Source organism: Prionailurus bengalensis, chromosome E2 (assembly GCF_016509475.1).
Source record: "Prionailurus bengalensis isolate Pbe53 chromosome E2, Fcat_Pben_1.1_paternal_pri, whole genome shotgun sequence".
Classification (NCBI taxonomy): domain Eukaryota; kingdom Metazoa; phylum Chordata; class Mammalia; order Carnivora; family Felidae; genus Prionailurus; species Prionailurus bengalensis.
The window spans coordinates 9,923,592-9,936,837 of record NC_057352.1 but is presented as its reverse complement, the minus strand read 5'-3'; the positions used below and the strand labels follow the sequence as shown (position 1 = coordinate 9,936,837).

At 55.1% G+C, this 13,246-nt stretch overlaps 1 protein-coding gene across 1 annotated transcript; it reads right to left on the bottom strand.

The window, feature by feature from the left end:
* Nucleotides 1–4,612: 4,612 nt before the first annotated feature.
* On the bottom strand, nt 4,613–6,420 carry LOC122495276 (homeobox protein MIXL1-like). The gene is made up of 4 exons (XM_043601013.1): nt 6,243–6,420; nt 5,666–5,832; nt 5,095–5,146; nt 4,613–4,932 (listed from the first exon to the last, which is right to left on the bottom strand). Exons 1-4 carry the CDS (start codon nt 6,418–6,420, stop codon nt 4,613–4,615), a joined length of 717 nt encoding a protein of 238 aa, XP_043456948.1.
* Between the last annotated feature and the right edge of the window lie 6,826 nt (nt 6,421–13,246).

Genomic DNA, 13,246 nt, shown 5'->3' with positions numbered 1-13,246 from the left:
GCCTTTTTTTCTTTTTAAAAATGTTTATTTTTTGAGAACGGCGCGCGAGCAGGGGAGGGACAGAGAGAGAGAGAGAGAGAGAGAGAGAATCCCAAGCAGGGGCCATGCTGCCAGTGCAGAGCCTGACGCGGGGCTCGAACCCATGAGCCGCGAGATCGCGGCCTGAGCCGAAGTCGGACGCTTCACGGACCGAGCCCCCCCAGGCGCCCCGTCGGGGCTGTGCTCTTTGGAAGGGAATCACTACGTGCAGCCCGTTGTGCGCACAGCGGACGTGGCTGAGGCTCAGAGAGGTGCGGTTACCTGCCTCAAGTCACACAGCAGATTCCTGGTGCTGCCGGGATCTGGTCCAGCTCTGCATTACTCTACCCTATGGAGGCTCAGGGTGACAGGGACACAGAGAACAGGAGATGAGAGTCCAAGAGGCAGGAGGGGAAAGAGGAGGGAGGGCGTCAGGAAGCGGGCGGAGCCTGAGGACCCAGACAAGGAGGCAGGAAAGAGGTGGGGCAGGCAGAGGGACCGAGAGAGACAGAGGCCGAGAAAGACACGAAGAAGTCTTTACACGATGCTGTCATTACCCGTTTGTTGAGCATTTACTACGCTCGGGCTCGGTTAAGATTTGTAGGAGTTGAGGGGCGCCTGGGTGGCTCAGTCCGTTAAGCGTCCGACTCTTGATCTCAGCTCGGGCCTTGATCTCAGGGTCTTGCGTTCAAGCCCTGCATGGGGCTCCGTGCTGGGCGTGGAGTCTACTTAAAAAAAAAAAAAGAATAATAATAAAAATAAAAAGGCTTTTTTGATTTGCCTCATTTAATCGCTGTCAGGTCCTTCCTTCTCACCAAGAACTCCTCACACGAAAAAACCTTACCGTTCCGGGGCGCCTGGCTGGCTCAGTCGGTCCAGCGTCCGACTTCGGCTCAGGTCAGTGACCTCGCGGTTTGTGGGTTCGAGCCCCGCGTCGGGCTCTGTGCTGACAGCTCGGAGCCCGGAGCCTGTTTTGGATTCGGTGTCCCCCTCTCCTTCTCTGCCCCTCCCCCGCTCATGCTCTGTCTGTCAATAATAAATAAACACTAAAAAAAACCCCAAAACCAAACCCAAACAACTCTCAGGGCTTGCGCCACAAGTATTGGCTTGGAAATAGCCTTTTCCCAGCGTTCACTGCTACTGTATAGAAATACAGCTCATTTTGTGTTCATTGGTTTTTGCACCCCGGCACCTTGCAAGATGCGCGTTATCAGTTTCCAGTGGCTTCTGGGTGTGTGCCTTCCACGGGAAGTCAACTATGAGTATCAGGCTTTTACCTTACCGAAGGGCAAGGGTTTTTGAAGAGATGGGCTTTTTTTTTAATTAAAAAAAGTATTTATTTATTTACTTAATGTGTTGTCAAATTGGTTAACATACAGCGTGTAAAGTGTGCTCTTGGTTTTCGGGGTAGATCCCTGTGGTTCATCGCTGAAGACATGGTTTTTTTTAACTTTTTTTTTTAATGTTTATTTATTTTTGAGAGAGAAAGAGAGACTGAGCACAAGAGGGGGAGGGGCAGAGAGAGAGGGAGACACAGAATCCGAAGCAGGCTCTGGGCTCCGAGCTGTCGGCACAGAGCCCGACGTGGGGCTCGAACTCACGAACCGTGAGATCGTGACCTGAGCCAAAGGCGGACGCTTAACCGACTGAGCCCCCCCCGCCTCCCCCAGGCGCCCCAACTTAATTTTCTGATTCAAAGTATGAGTTCAGCCAACTATGTCTGTGCACCGCATCGTGTCCACTGCCTGGTCGTTGCGGATAATCAAGGAGGGGAGATTTTGTCGCTTTGCCAGAGAGCATCTCGAATCTCCTGGGTCTTGTGTCGGGGAGGGACCCCCACACTCCCCCTGTCGGCACCCACTGCTGTAACCGAAGCCTCACAGCCTCCAAAGCAGTGTGAGCAGACGCGAGCAGACCCTTGAGAAGGCTTTCGCCATCGTCTGCCGACACGTCCCCATGTCCCCGTCACCTCTCCTCTGACCTGGCTGACATTCTGTAGATGTTGACTTGGCCCAAGAGGGTGGGGACGGGTGGCAAGTCAGGTCAAGGCCAAGGAAACCTGCTCTGGGGAGAAGCCCAGGGGCTGAGAGGGTGAGGGGGGAGGGGAGGAGAGCAGAGAAGAGGAGGGAAGGGGAAGCGAGGGTCTGTGCAGGGCAGAGAGGTGGCAGAAACGGGAAGAGATCGTGGGACGGGGGACTAGTCTGATGGCCGAATGGTGAGCCCATCCGTTTCCTCGGCGCTCCCTGTAAATCAGGCTCTGTGCTGGGTGCGTAAATGTCACATTCCCTATGACCCACACCCACACATGCGGAGAGGGCGTGGTTGTCACCCAAAGTCTCATGGACGTCCAGCTGTCCTCATGTCGTATTCCGAATAGTCCGAGAAGCAGATGGGCTTGGTACAGTTTGCAGGCTGGCACGGGAGGTTAAGGGCTGTGCCCTCCAGCTGGGCAGCCGGGTGCTCGCTAGCCCCGCTCGGAGGCTTGCTGTCTCCCCGGAAAGGCACTTTGAATGATCCGATGTTTGCTGTGACCTCCTGTAGGCAAGAGATTAGGCTGCCTGCCTTAAAGGACCTTTTTCGTAAGGATATTAGAGCATGTACGGCAGCTGCTGTCCCGTGGGAAGTGCTGGGGGAAGGGGGGGCCCGCCTGTTCTGCCTTTGAGAGCACGAAATGCCAGTGCCTCAGTTTCCCCTTCTTTCTGCACGCCCCCCCATCTCTCCCCTCTCTCCCCCTCTGTCTTTCCATTTCTCTGCCCCTCAGTCTCCTTGCGGGGTCTCATTGTGTCCTTCTGTGTCCGTCCCTGTCAGCAGCTCTTTGAGAAGCAGGAGGGGGTTCATTATATCCCGGCAGTTGTGCCCCCCTCCCCGCCTCCCCCCGCCATGCCAGTCTGTCACATGTCCCTCTAAATCCCCACTAATTCTCCCTATATTTTGCTGAGGCTGGCCTGGCCTAAGAGGATTGGAGCATTTGCTAAATAGAACAGGACGGGGTCAGAGAGCTGGCTCTGGAGAAGTGCAGGGGCCAGGGTGGCCACTGGGGGCAGCGGAGAAACTGGAGACAGGAGACAAGAGGGGGCACGTAACTGGAAGGATCTAGAGACCATGGACCCCAAGTACAGACTTTCTGGATACTGACCCATCCATGAATGGACCCTTGATGTATGAGAAATTCCCAGCCTCTCCATCAACTAACTAAAAACCCCCGAGGAAAAAGAAGAAATGTGAATCCCTTCCTCACACCATACAGAATCAATTCTAGATGCATTAAAGAAGGGTGCCTGGGTGGTTCAGTCAGTCGAGGGTCTGTCTTTGGCTCAGGTCATGATCTCGTGGTTGGTGGGTCCGAGCCCAGCAGCTGGGTTCTGTGCTGACAGCTCGGAGCCCGGAGCCTGCTTCGGATTCTGCCTCCCTCTTTGTCTTTCTCCTGCTCGCGCTCTCTCTCTCAAAAACAAACATTAAAAAAAAAAAAAAAAGACCTAAATATGAGACAAAACTAAGAATATTTTAGAGAATAAAACAGTACCTTTATGACCAAGTGCTAGATAAAGGTTTCTTAAACAAGAAAGCAAAAATAAAAGGCATTATCTTAGAGCAGAAAAGTAACCCAAACCAAAGCAAACCCGAGCTATAGTCCAAGCAGTTCCCTGGGGACCTCAGACTTCGGTAAACCGTCTCCGGTTTGTGACAAGGCCAGGAGACACCCTGGAGGCCAGCTTTGACAAACTTTCCCGTCAACTTGAAAATGAGGGTTGCCGGGGCGCCTGGGTGGCTCGGTTAGTTAAGCGTCCGACTTCGGCTCAGGTCACGATCTCACGGTCCGTGAGTTCGAGCCCCGCGTCGGGCTCTGGGCCGACGGCTCGGAGCCTGGAGCCTGTTTCCGATTCTGTGTCTCCCTCGCTCTCTGCCCCTCCCCTGTTCATGCTCTGTCTCTCTCTGTCTCAAAAATAAACGTTAAAAAAAAAAAAAAAAAAAGAAACTGAGGGTTGCCTTGTGAAAGGCATTGTTAATTTTTATTAAATAACTTTATTTTGCTTTACAGCGTTTGGATACACTGATGGCAAGCAAGGAAGAAGAAAGAAACTGGCCCGTAACAGATAACGAAAAGCACCGAAAATAGATGACATTAAAACTGAGAAATTTTTTGCCTAGGAGCAATATACAAATAGGAACAAATATTTGCGGTACATTAAATTGTCAACAAGGGTGGAAACACAAATGGGTCAAAGACCAGGAAAAATGGGGCTCCTGGCCGGCTCAGCCAGGAGGGCACCGAGAGACTCTTGATCTCAGGGGTGGTGAGTTCGAGCCCACCCCTGGGACCCCCACATAAATACTCACGTGTGCCCTACATGCTGCGGGGACACTCACAGCAGCGCCACGCGTGGGGGCCACCCAGGGAACAGGTGCCACCTCCACAGGTGGGATGGACCGAGGTGTGTTCCCGCCGCAGGGGAGGGGTCGGCTGCGCGGCCGGACCACCCCCCCGCCCCCCAGCGACGTCCCCACCCACGTGGACGCGGGGTGGGCGGGCCCGGGACACCCTAGTCCCCTCTGGCTCCGCGGGAACTCGAGGACTTTTGGGGGGCAGATTCCCCTATAAATTCAGTAACGTCATGAGCTCCGAGTCGTCCTCTGCAGGGCCTTCTTCTTCTTGGTACCCGGACATCACGGGGCCAGAGGGTCCCTCCAGGGGGTCTTGGGGTGAGAAGACCGCTGTGGAATTGGGGGCTAGCAAGGGGTCTGGCACAAAGTCCGCGCCAAAGGAGTTCTGAGGCCAGGCGGGGGCGGGGACGGACTCCTGGGAGCCCCGCTCTGGGGCCCACCAGGCTGGGTCCCGGCTGCAGGTGCCGGGCTCTGCTGCTGGGTGCATCCTCGAGGGGCCGTGCGGAGCGGGGCTGCGGACGCCTGGGGTCCCTGGGAACATGGGGCCAGCAGGGACAGGGGCAGGGAAAGGAGCAGGCACAGGAAAAGGGACAGGGGCGGATTCGTCGACAGGGGCGGATTCGGCAACAGGGGCAGGGACAGAGCGGGAGTGGGGGGCTCCAGGGTCCCTTGGCGCCATGTGGGCTCCCCGACCTCGCCCTTTGGGCAGCCTGGAGTGCTTGGCCCGGCGGTTCTTGAACCACACCTGGAGGGACCGAGGGGACAAGGCGGAGGGGTAAACGGGCTAGGCAGGGGCACCTCCCCGCCTCTGTCCCAGGTGTGGAGGGCTCAGGAGACACGGCAGCCGCCAGAGCTCTCCCTAGGGCCCCCGGAGCCCATTTCAAGGTCTCCCGAGGATGCAGGGGGCAGTGGGGGCGGGGCTTGGACACCCGCGAGCCCGGGGGCCAGGAAGGGGCCTGCCTCAGAGGGTCTCCCGCCTTCACAGAGGCCCTGAGCTCTGGTGCCCCGACACCCAGCCAACCGTCAGTCTGGGCGGGCTCATGCCGGCTGGTTCGCGCAGCACAGGGTGGCGGTGAGCCTGGGGTCCCGCCCTGAGTCCCCACAGGGGGTCCCTTGCTAGCCCTGTGACCCAGGGAGCCCTCGGACCCTCTGGCTTGTCTTCACCCCTGTAGCCCGGGACAGACGGCAGGTGGTCCGGCCGGAGGAGTGCCACCTTCCTAGTGGACCCTGTGGCCAGTGGGGACGGAGGGGGCGGGGGTCCTACCTGCACTTGGTGCTCGTCCAGGTTGAGCCCGGCTGCCAGGGCCACGCGTTCCCGGTAGCTCGGGTACCGGTTGGCCCAGAAGTGTTTCTCCAGCTCCTGCAGCTGTTCCTTGAGGTACACGGTGCGCTTCTTCCGGGGCCTCGGGAGCGTTCGGGCTGATGGGGGGCCTGACCCGAGGAGAAACGGGCTCAGACAAGCCCCACAGACGGCCCCCCGCCCCCCAAAGACCCTCCCCCTGCCCGGGCCAGGCCCCGACGAGCAGGTGGGAGGCACGGCTGTGCATGAGAGGTGGCAGCTGGACCCGACGCCCTGGGGTCCGGCCCTGGCTCTCGCCGTCCCGCCCAAGTCTCTGTGCCCTGTGTCGGGGCCTCAGCGGGCACATCTTTGAAATGGGCGCAGTGATGGCTGTCTTGTGATTCCAGCACCCACGGCCGCGGAAGGCAGGCAGGCTGAGCTCCCCAGGCCCAGCCAGGCCGCTGCCCCAGGCAGGCGGGCTCCCACCTCGCCTGGCCCCCCCAGCCCCTCCCATCCAGGGCCAGAGCCACCCTGACGCTGCTCACAGGGGGCGGCCGTGCACCAGGCCCTCCGTCCCGGCCCCACGAAGTCCCCACAGCCCGGTGCGGGACGCCCTCCCCAACACCGGGGGCCTCCAGAGGAGGCCTCCCCAGCCTCAGCCCCGGCCCCTGGCGCAGGCCCAGGCGCACCCTCAGGGGAGCCTGGCTCTTGCATCCTGCCCGCTGGTCCGCCGCCTGCATGTGGGGCCCTGCCCACCCCACCGGGACCTTAAATCCCACCTGCCTGCCGTGCCCACCCAGACACACCCTGAGGGTCCTGGGACTCTCCCTCTCTCCCCACCCTCAGCCCCGCCCCCGGAGGAGTCCCAGGAGGGAGTAATCCTTTCCTTACTGAGCAGCTTCTGGATACCCAGGCCCTGTGCTGGGGCCTGGGGACTGGGGCCTCAGTGGCCAGACAGCCTTGGTCCCTCCCTCAGGGGGCTCTAGCCCAGGGAACCCCGCATTGCCCCTGTGGGGGTCCGCAGCCCAGGAAAGGGCCCCTCCAGCCAGTGCCCCGGGCGTCGTCCCCTCCCCCCAGTCCTGGGGGCCCCTCCCCCGCCTCCCTGTCCAGCCCCCTCCTCTCCCGCCTGGTCGGTCCAGCAGCCTCCCCGCTGGCCCCCAACACCACGCTCGCCCTCTGGTCCCTTCTCCGAGTCTCCCCCCAAGTCCTGGACGGGGCGGGTGCTCAGACACGTGGCCCCGGTGATGGCTCGGGGTCCGTGCCGGTCTTCCTATGGGATGAAGGCCGATGGGGGAGCAGGTGGATGGCTGCCCCCGTGTCTTTGAGAATGCATGAGCTGGGGCTGCCTTAGGTGCTGGACTCAGGAGCTGGGGTCACAGGGGCCCAGCCCCCCCGCCCCCCCAGCTGCATAGACCCGCATCTAGACCTCAGGCTGAGCTCCTCGCTGGCCTGGGGTCTGCTCAGGGCTCGAGTCCGGGAAGCACGCAGCTTACAAGCCTCAGTTCCCGGGCAGCGAGGGGCCTCTTATGATCATCAGTGCTAGATGAGGGTTAACTAGGCGATCGCGCACCGAATCATAGGTGGCAGAGGGATCGCGTTGTTCGAGGTTGACCTCGCTCTCCTGAACGGCCCGAGCATCTCACGGTGCCATCACACCATCAGTGCGCCTCCGTGCTCCTTCCTTTCCGGCAACGTTCCGCCTTCATTGGACGTCATTTCTCCTTCTTGGGCAGGTGGGAACACAGGGGTCACCAAGTCGCGGGCTCTGCAGTCAACGAGGGATCCTCTAGCAATGTCCTTGGTCTTTACGATGTGCCCAGAGGCCGCTTTCTCTCTTACTTTAATTTTTATTTATTTTTTAAAGTTCACTTAATTTCTTTTTAAAAAATGAGACAGTCGGCTGAGCGGCTGACTTCGGCTCAGGTCATGATCTCGCGGTTCAGGGGTTCGAGCCCCGCATTGGGCTCCACGCTGACCGTGCAGAGCTCGCTTGGGATTCTCTCTCTCTCTCTCTCTCTCTCTCTCTCTCCCTCCCTCTCTGCCCCTCCCCCACTCACCCTTTCTCTCAAAATAAATGAGTGTACCGTTTTGTGGATGAGATTGGGAGAGATGGAGAAGAGGGGTCGTGCCTGGTGTTGGCGGGGGGAGGGGATGGGGACTCTGACTCTCCCACGCTTTGGTAGCGTAGGTTGGTTTTTGAGACAAATTTGTCCGTGTCTGTCAACACCCCTCAGCAGAAGACCCTCAGACCTCAGCCGAGGACGCTGGAAACGCATCTGTTCTGTCCAGACCCTGGGTGACTCCGTGTCCCGAGGCAGGTCCCTCGTGGGTCAAGGCAGAGCCCAGCTGACCAGGCTAACAGCGCAAGGAGCCAGAGATTATGCAGAAGATCAAGCTCAAAACCGACTGAGCCACCCAGGGGCCCCAGATGTGACACTTCGTAAATACACTGAGAACACAGCGGTGACCCGGAAAGCGATGCCCCTGCCCTCAGCGATTTTGCTGTGTGGCAACTGAGTTGTCCAACAGGGGCGTGAATGGAAGGACACGATCACCCATGCTGTGAAAATACGCATTTAAATACAGGAGAGTTATGGCACCACCGTTCAGAATAGCAAAAAAGTGGCAGCAGGTAGAAATGTCTGTCAACCGTGACTCAGTCGGTTAAGCGTCCGACTCTTGGTTTCGGCTCCGGTCGTGATCTCACGGTTTGTGAGTTCCAGCCCCATGTCAGGCTCTCTGCTGGCAGCCTGGAGCCTGCTTGGGATTCTGTCTCTGTTTCTCCCTCTCTGTCCCTCCCCTGCTTGCTCTCTACCTCTCTCTCTCTCTCTCTCGCAAAAATCAATAAAATAAACTTGAAAAAAAAAAAACATTCGAAATGTTGTCAACGGATGAAGGGATAAACACAACGCCGTAATATGCATATATTCACACAACGGAATATCATTTAACCGTAAAGGAAGGAAGGACGGACACATTCTACCCCGCGGATGAACCTTGCAAACATTACATTAAGTGAAAAAGCCAGACCCAAGAGGTCACAGAGGTGCGATTCCATTTACATGAAATGTGCAAGATAGAGAAATCCATCGAGACGCAAGGTAGATTAGAGGTTGCCGGGAACTGGGGGGTGGGGACCGTCGGGGGGGGGGGCCACCGGGTGATAGGTACCAGGTTTCTGTTTGGGGTGATGCAATGTCTTACATTAGTTCCGGTGATGTATGCACAACAACAACAAAAAAAACATTGAATTGCACACCTTAAATGGGGGAATTTTATACGATGTGGATACGTTAATGAAATGTTTATTATATTGCCCCTGGTTCGATGCAGATCTGAGTGACAGGTTTTATCGAGACCTAGTGGGGCGCAGGGCGGGGAACGCGGCTTTCTGTTGCCATCGCAGGAGTCGAGGTCGGTCAGAAAAGAATTTCTGGAGATTTTGGAGCCTGAATTGATGCCACTAAGGATGTGAGAAAGGATCGAATGAGCACAGTGCCCTTCTGCCTCAGTGGTTCGATCCTAAGAGGTTTATCCCGGGGAGAACGTTTGCCTGCTGTGAACACGCACGAATGTATCTATTTGCGATTTCAAGTAACTGAGTTAATTACATGAGTTCATGGGTGCAAAAAAGGGAATGATGAAAACATTCTCCACAACCTCCGACCCGTGGAATGCCAATGAACAGTGAGAAGGAATCAGGGGTGGAACTTTTAGTAACGGTTGGTGATTTTTAGTGTATTTTTTATTTTGTTCGAGTGGTGGAGGTCCGTTTTCTTTTTGCAGAGTACGTGTGTCCCAGACATGGAGTCCTTGTTGCGATTTTAGTTTAGGTTAGTTTTTTGTTGTTGTTTTTTTTTGTTTTTTGTTTAGTTTAGTTTTTTTTGTTTTCTGTTCAGTTGAGGTGTTTTTTTTTGTTTTTTTGTTTTTTGTTTCGTTGAGGTCTTTTTGTTTTTTTGTTTTGTTTTTTTGTTTTTGTTTTTGCTATGGAGTCCTCTCTTCTAGAGTTAGAAAGGCACAAAGTTGATGACTAATAATATGTTAAATGATGGAATGAGCCTACAGTTGCTGACATCCAGTAATGTCTCAGGCACATTGTTCATTTTTGAGAATGCATGTACTTAAGAACACTGAAAAGATCAATATATATATATATATCAATATATCAATATATCAATATTGATATGTATATCAATATACATATGATATATATCTATATATTATATATCTATATATATAATCAATATCAATTGATCAATCTCTCTCTCTCTCTCTCTATATATATATATATAATATGTTGGCTGGCAACAGTAAGACACCCAGCAGTTGATTAATAACCCAGCGATTATGGAGAATGTCAAATGCTCATTTCCTCCCATTTCCACTTGTTATTATTATTATTTGTTTATTTTACAAGAAGAAAAAACAAGGAACATTCTTGGCTTCGGATGCTGCACAGGACACATCGATGCTTGGCCCTCTGTTCTTCTGAACCTTGACTCCTTGCAGGGCTGGGTGGAAACCCGGTGGGTGCCGAGCCCCCCTGGGACAGCTGGGGGGGTGGGGCAAGAGTCCCTGGGGTTCCTCGTTGGGCTTCCCAGACTGCCATCCAATGCCCAGATTCAGACAGACGGACGGGGAGGTTGTCTGTAGCCCAGAATCTGCTTGGGCCACAAGGGAGGGAAGTGAGAAGGGAGTTGATGGAGGAGAACGGGTGCTAAGAAAGGATTAATCCGTTTATCTTGATTCGGTTAGAACAGAAACAATGGCTTCCTCCCCAGCCGTTAATGCCTTATCTCTTCTGCAAGTCCCTTCCAGGCAAGCCCTGATTTTGGTCCACTCAGTGTGGTTGACTCACCTCTGCCTCCCGCCCCTAGGATGCTCCCAGATAGCCAGACACCTTCCTACTGTCTATGCAAAGAGAGGCCTCCCTCCCTGAGGGAGAGGGGGCCCAGGGTGGGGAGGTCCCCTGGGGAGGTCAGAGAAGAGCAAGCTGAACTTTGAAGACAACATTGGAGCGACGGGCAGATGGGGTTGAGGGAGTTGGCCTCTGCCTTCTAGAACCTTCTGCCCTAACTTCCTGTGATGGCCATTCCTCTCTGTGTCTCGAGACTTCGCTCTCTGCTTCCTCTTTCGTGTCTGAAATACACTCCACCCTCATCCTTCGCAGCTTCCGTATTTGCGTTTCTGCCTACTTGCTAAAACTTGTCACCCCCAAACGGGTCCTCCCCACGTGTTCCTGGTTGTTCCCAGACAAGTGCAGAGTGGTGACAAATTCGCGTGATGGACCTCGCCTTGTTTCCGGCTGCCTTTTCCTTTCAGCTCGTGTACCGTAAACGAGTGTCCTTTGGAGGAATATTTAGCGCCACATTTTTGGGGGGGTATTTTTATGCTTTTAAAAATTGTGTTAAAATGGTGGCACCTGGGTCGCTCAGGTGGTGAAGCGTCTGACTCTTGAGCTCGGCTTATGGTTTGTGGGATTGAGCCCCGAGTCAGGCTCTGCACTGGCAGCAGGGAGCCTGCTTGGGATTCTCTCTCTCTCTATCTCTCTCTCTCTCTGCCCCTCCCCCACTCACCCTTTCTCTCTCTCAAAATAGATAAATTAAAAAAACAATCCCTCCCCCAAATTATGGTAAAATGTATCTGACATGATATCACTTTAACCGTTTGTAAATACACAGTCCAGTGGCATTAAATGCAATCACAGTATTGTGTAACCGTCAGCACTGTCTGTCCTTAAAACTTTGTCATCATCCTGGGGCGCCTGGGTGGCTCCGTCGGTGAAGCGTCGGACTTCGGCTCAGGTCATGATCTCGCGGTCTGTGGGTTCGAGCCCCGCGTCGGGCTCTGGGCTGCCAGCTCGGAGCCCGGAGCCCGCTTCGGATTCTCTGTCTCCCTCTCTCCCTGCCCCTTCTCTGCTCGCGCTCTCTCTCTCTCTCTCTCAAAAATAAATAAGCATTTAAAAAAAAACCCCAAAAAACCTCGTCATCCTCCCCGACAGAAACAAGAACTCCTCCTTCTGCCCTGCCCGCAGCCCCTGGGACTCTCCAACCCATTTTCCGTCCGTGTGAGTTTGACTAGGTACTTCATAGAGGTAGAATCATGCGATATCTGTCCTTCCGTGTCTGGCTTCTTCCGGAAGCGTTACATCTTCGATGTTCATCCATGGTGTCGTGTGTCCAAGCAGTTCGTTCCTTTTTGGGGGCCGGGTAATATTCCACTGTATGGGTTGACCACATTTGGTTTCTCCATTTACCTGTTGATGGACACTCGGGCTGCTTTCGGCGGTTGTGAACCGCGTGGCTGATCGGTGTGAGTGGCTGCTTTCGGCGTGGAATTGCTGGGTCCTTGTTAAACAAGGTGATATACCGATGAGTTGATGTAAAAATGGCCAGAGGCTCGCAGAAAAGGAGGAGCGGGACCAAATTTGCTAATTTGGTGTTTGAGGTGTCTTCGTAGAACATGACTACTCACAGAATCACAGCAAAGCAGGTCAATAGTCAATTCGGGGAGGGGGGGGGGCCCTGGGTGGCTCAGTGGGTTAAGCGTCCGACTCTCGATCTCAGCTCAGGTCTTGATCTCACCGTCCTGTGTTCAAGCCCCGAGGTAGGCTCTGAGCTGGGCACGAAACCTACTCTAAAAAAAAAAAAAAAAAAAAGGTCAACTTCCAAATCTGAGCTTTACAGGAAGGGGCTCTGATAAGGACTGCAGTCTAATCTGGTGGGGGAGGCGTTCCAAAAATTCCCAGCAAAGTGCCGGGTACGTGGGTAGAACTGAACCTTAATGCTGGTTCCCTCACCAGACAGCCGTCGGCCTCCTGATGTCCCACCCTGCCCTATTCAGAAGGTTCCAGAAAGAATGTGGTTCGTGAGTTCCTGGTGTCACCGGGAAGGACTTTTATCGGATGCTAAAAGCTACCGGCTCTTCTTCCCCGGAAACCCTTCCTTAGTCTAACTGCTGTCCGACCTGCTGTCTGTGAAGGAAGCTGAGGACAGCCAACATCCGTCCCGTAAAAATACGCATGCCAAGAACGAACGGTTCTGGAGGAGAAAATAGCATCCCTACGGACAGGAGAGATCTGAAAATGTAGGCAGAAGCGATAGGTTCTATGGTGGCCACAGAGGTGAGAGCCAAAGGTGGAAAAACACTTTCCAGGCCTGGGGAGCAAGACGTCTCAGCTTCCAGGTGCCCTCCCTGCCCCCTCGCTGTCCCCCTCTCCCTGCCCCTGTCCCCTCCTGGGATCTCAGCGCGTGAGGTGAGAGGTCTCAGACCTCCTCGTGGGGTTTCAGGTAAGCAGAAGGAGTTTTTATTCTATCTTGACAGTCTGTCCACTCCCCTGCCCTCCCCTAGAGCCTGTCACGTGTCTCCCCCCCCCTACCCCCCCAAATCTGATCTAATTCTCTCTCTGCTCTGCTGAGGCTGGTCTGGCCTAAGAGGATTGGAGCATTTGCTAAATGGAACCAGGACGGGGTCAGAGAAGCAGCTGTGGGTGGACCCCCACCCCCCCCCCCCGCCCTGGGCCAGGACGGCCACAGGGGGGCAGCAGAGGAGATAAGGAGGCAGAGG